This window comes from Myodes glareolus, chromosome 9 (assembly GCF_982192425.1).
Source record: "Myodes glareolus chromosome 9, mMyoGla1.1, whole genome shotgun sequence".
NCBI lineage: Eukaryota > Metazoa > Chordata > Mammalia > Rodentia > Cricetidae > Myodes > Myodes glareolus.
The window spans coordinates 50398878-50404246 of record NC_142034.1 but is presented as its reverse complement, the minus strand read 5'-3'; the positions used below and the strand labels follow the sequence as shown (position 1 = coordinate 50404246).

The 5369-nt window shown below is 38.2% G+C and overlaps 1 protein-coding gene across 1 annotated transcript; it reads right to left on the bottom strand.

Moving 5' to 3' along the window:
* Positions 1-474: 474 nt before the first annotated feature.
* Positions 475-1449, bottom strand: LOC125409239 (olfactory receptor 1). The gene has a single exon (XM_048448051.1). It carries the CDS (start codon positions 1417-1419, stop codon positions 475-477), a length of 945 nt encoding a protein of 314 aa, XP_048304008.1. The 5' UTR covers positions 1420-1449.
* Positions 1450-5369: the final 3920 nt, after the last annotated feature.

Sequence of the window (5369 nt, the reverse complement as noted above, 5' to 3'; positions counted from 1 at the left end):
TAAATAAGGGTACAGGGAATTAAGAAATAAAGATATGTCAAAATTTCTGAGCAAAGAAGAAAGAACAAAGAACAAAGTCAGCATAGGAAGTTGATATTTTTGAATATTGCTAATATTGAGTTGAATTACAAGTACTATTTAAAAAGAATAGTAATATCAGAACAGAAATCTGGACAGACAGTACAATTCAGGAATAATTTCATTATCAGAAGGAACGAAATCCAACATTGTAGTACATCTACACTATCACTTTTCCAGGATGATATGGGCAAGACATTTAGAAAGGTGATTCTAGTCCCTAAGACCTACTTTCCATGTTAACCTGTTTAGCTAAACTTCTTAATGTAGTGGACAATTATTATGAGCTATATGAATGTGGTAGGTTTCCATGGTAGGAAAATTCTACATAATATTCCAGTGTTCACATAAATATGTTTATGGGATGAAATTGTGTTAAATTTCTAAGTTTTACTATCATAGGCTTAGTTGATTTTTCTTTCTGCAAAAGATTCTTTCCAGAGCTCCCTTTATGTCTCTATTCCTCAGGCTGTAGATGAAGGGGTTCAACATGGGAGTTACCACTGTGTACATCAAAGACATGACAATGTCCTTCACAGTAGAGTTATTAGCTGAAGGACATAAGTAGAGACCAATGACTGTCCCATAGAACAGTGACACTACAGACAGGTGAGAGCCACAGGTAGAGAAGGCTTTATAGATACCTTGAGAAGAAGGGACCCTGAGGATGGAAGACACAATTCGTACATAGGACATGATAATGAGTGCAAATGGTAGGACAAGAAAGATGCTGACCACAATAAATATGACCACCTCATTAACATGTGTGTCAGAACAGGCCAGCTTTAGTAGAGCAGACATATCACAGAAATAGTGGGGGATCACATTGTCCTCACAGAATGACAATCTGGCCATGAGCAGAGTGTGCAGCATGGCATGGAATGTGGTCAGCACCCAGGACAGCACCACCAGACCCACACAGAGCTTAGGACTCATGATGCTGGTATAATGAAGGGGGAAGCAGATGGCCACATAGCGGTCATAGGCCATGGCCACAAGAAGGAAGTTCCCGAGGTCTCCAAAATATAGAAAGAAGTATATCTGTGTCAGACAACCTGCATAGGGGATGGATGGGTCCTGGCTCTGCATGTTCTGCAGCAGTTTAGGCATTGTGACAGAGGAGAAGCAGAGGTCAGAGAAGGACAAGTTGCTGAGAAACAAGTACATGGGTGTGTGCAGATGGGAATCCAGTAGAATGAGGATGATGATGATGAGGTTCCCCAGGACAGTGGTGAGGTACATGGCCAGGAACAGGGCATAGAACAGGTGCTGATGCTCTGGGGAGATAGGCAGGCCCAGGAGGAGGAACTGGGAGATGACAGTTTGGTTTTCTTCTGTCATGTTGTTTCAGGTACCTTTAAGAGAAAACATGTCAGATTTCAAAATAAATATTAGAGTGTCTTCCTGTTAACCATCTTTTATGTGTTCAATATTATCAATTTCCCAAACATTATACTAATTGCATGCTCACTCCTATGTTTGTTATCTGTATAAATATAGTACTGATAATTGAATATTTAGTTCTTTCTACCATGTTTACATGTTCATTAATTACTAAATAATTTATGAATTTCATTCTGAAACACCTAGTTCATTAATTTTTTATCTTATCTGCCCCTTTTGTTAACATTATTCCATGAATATTAAACAATAGTAACTGGTTTCTTTTCATTGTTAACTAATTATTTTCTCTGGGGTGTACTATAGGAATCTGAAGTTCAACAGATTCCAAATATGTTGGGAGCCATGCAAGGGGAACAACAAACAATTTTGGAAATCATGGAACATGACTGGGCAGTCAGCAAAAATCACACTCAATGAGCTTTGGAGAGGCAGAGCCCCAAGGACTAAATGTCCTGAGGACCTCGTGCTGTTATTGAACATAGCTCTGGTTATTGCCCTCGTGTTTATTATGTCCCTCATAGTCTTTAAGTTGCATGGAACCTCTCAGGGTTTCTAACTCCTCACTGGGCTGTGTTCCTGGTGCTTTCAATAATAGTGGCTGCCTTTTTCTAAGCATTTCTCCTTGAGCAGATTAAATGATTCAACCACCACCCTTAGAAAGAATTTAGACACATCAATTGTTAAATTAGGCTAAGATGTTTTTGTTAATGGTTTTGATGTAGAAAATCTTGGAAAACAGTTTAAACTTTAGGAAGGCACTTTTAGGAGTTGAGAGAGAGACTTGTTGAGTTCAGGGACTAGGACAGTGGTACCATGGCTATTGGTGGCTGACTTACCTTTTTTTGCTGCAATATGTTGGTGAACAAAGACGATGATTAATTCTTTGTACCAATTTCTGCCTTCAGCCTCCTGATGTGATTTAATAAAAAAACTGTTGATGAGTGGGTATGCACCTTGAGGATTTAAAATAGAGATGACTGATTTTTTATATATAAAGTGTAGATTTGTGATACTTACATATTTTTAAAAATAAAATTACATTTTGAGATAAATAATAAAATGATAGCTCCCTTCTTTGTAACTTCAAAATTCAGCCTGCAAGTAAAAGAACTGGCTGAGAAGAAAACTTTGCTTGCTTATAATTTCTTAATGTAACAAACTGCTTGGACATGAATGTATGTTTTTTCTTGGGGGTAATTTGTTTTTCACCTGTAATACATAAATGTATAATCATGTAAGAGAAATAATAAGCATGATGTTTTTACTTGTACTCATTGTAACAATTCACTTCTAAATAGAATGTAACTACATTGTAGTTTTTATATTGCTCAAAAGATTTTTCTGAGGTATATAAACTGTAAAGGAAAAAATAAAGAAGTTAGAAGGAAGTCAACAGGAAAGAGGAAGAAGGAAGTTTTCAGGGTAGAAGAACAGAACAGAAAAAGAATAGAGTAGAATAAACAACAGAAAGAATACTAAAATGAAAATAGAACTTTTATTCTTCAGGAAAGAAGTCTGTGTGTTTTTCTTGTCAGCTCTGCATCTCATTCCCAGGCTCTCTGACACGCAGAAAGCTGAACTGTCTGCACAAATCCATTTTAATGATGCTACTCATCTCTTCTGCACCTCCTGCTCTTATGCTTTTATAGCTCAGTATGAGGAATTCTAAATTGCATCACAAGCAAGATTTTTTGTGAATTCATTTATTTTACCTTCAATCTAGAACATCTGATAGATCCTCCTCCATGTTCAACTGTTGCTCCTCCATAGCTTACCAAAAGAGCATATTCATAGAAGAATGTGACATCTTCTGTCTCCTGGAATATCAAAACAGATGTGTCCTTTGTATCAGTAACTGTGCTATCAACCCTTCTTCAATAGGTTTCATCCATAAAGTTTCATCCTGAGATGGTAATCTGATGTTTTCTTCTGATGATTGCTTCATGGGGATTATCATTGCACTTTAGAAAAAGGCATAATCTTTAACATACACAAAACCTTAAGTAAGTTCTTCAGTAAAGGCTTTGTTGGAAGTTGTAGTATGTTGTCTCCAGTTTTTAAAATCTACTATTCATCATTACTATCACTCTTTGTTATCTGTGATTTTTTTTATCTGGCATATCCTTCATGCATATTAGAGGATAGATACTTAATCAAACCGTGGACACCTGGTGAGACTGGGAGAGGCCTGGTGCCATGTTCCTAAGTAGCCCATACTTTCCCTACTGCATCTGATGCCTCTAGTTACTAGTTTATAGCTGATTTCACTCAAGAATTGCAAACTCTATGCAGAAAACACTGTATCTGTCTTCATTTTGTAGCAGGGCCAATAGCTGCCATAAGTCTTGATTGAAACCAATGCTTTCTGAATATATCTTGACTGTGCTTCAGTCTGAGACTATTTCATTTAATGTTAAAGGCATAAAGTTTTCATTTCAATTAAAATGTTCCCTGGGCATCAGAGGAGAGGGTGCCTGAACTGGCCTTGGCCCATAACCATACTGATGAATATTTTGTATATCATCATAGAACCTTCATCTGGCGATGGATGGAGATAGAGACAGAGACCCACATTGGAACACTGGACAACTCCCTAGGTCCAAATGAGAAGCAGAAGGAGGGAGAACGTGAGCAAGGAAGTCAGGATCAAAGGGAACCTTCATCCGTCGATGGATGGAGATTGAGACAGAGACCCACATTGGAGCACTGGACTGAGTCCCCAAGGTCCAAATGAGGAGCAGAAGGAGGGAGAACATGAACAAGAAAGTCAGGACTGCGAGGGGTGCGTTCACCCACTGATACAAGGGGACTGATCTAATGAGAGCTCACCAAGGCTAGCTGGACTGGGACTGAATGAGCATGTCATCAAACCGGATTCTCTGAATGTGGCTGACATGGGGGCTGTCTGAGGAGCCATTGATAATGGCACTGGGTCTTGTTTCGTCTGCATGTACTGGCTTTTTGGGATCCTAGTCTGTTTGGATGCTCACCTTCCTAGACCTGGAGGGAGGGGGGAGGAACTTGAACTTCCCATAGGGCAGGAAACCCTAACTGCTCTTAGGACTGGAGAGGGAGGAGGAGAGGGAGTAGGGGGAATGGGAGGGTATTGGGAGGAGGGGAGGAAGTGGAAATTTTTATAAATTAATAAAAAAATATTTTCAGGATACAAACCTCCTGTATAACAAATTGGCATAAAATTTGACATTCTTTGATGAATTTCAGACAGAAAATTTTGTGTTTCTAAAATATGGAGGGTAGGATGGGCGTATAATTTATTTCTGTAATGTTGGTGGCTGAAAGTAAATTTTCACGCTTCTGTTCTGAGAGTGTCATGGAGGTTGGTGCAGAAATACTAAATTATGATTATTTTTATAAATTAATGAAAATATAAAAAGAAGGATGTATTTGTTTCAAAATTTTTGGAGCATTTCATCCCGAATCTATCCAATTATATCTGGTTTATTAGATGCATTGACTTTGTTCCTTATACTAGGTATTGAGAAACATCTGTTTTAAGGTTTCTCTGAGGTTTCATTTCAGTCTTGTTAATATTTTAGTCAGCACACTTGAATAAAGATTGCTGTTCATATTGCAATGAGACTCATACAACAAACTGAAGGGTTTCAGAAGAGAGTGTACTCTCCTGAAGAATCTTGCCTCCAGACTGTTCTGGACTTACAACTTCAATTTCTGATATTTCAGAGACTCCGTTTTGTCAGCTGTCCCTGCACATACCAGATATAAACAGCTAAGAATACTCTCCAGTTATAGTTTTCCTGGACAACCTTCTTTAATAATACTCAATTTGTCTCAATTCTGACAAAGAAAGCAGAGGAGGATTCTTAAGAGATGTGGGAGGTCTGGGAATGAAATTCAATGACACATCT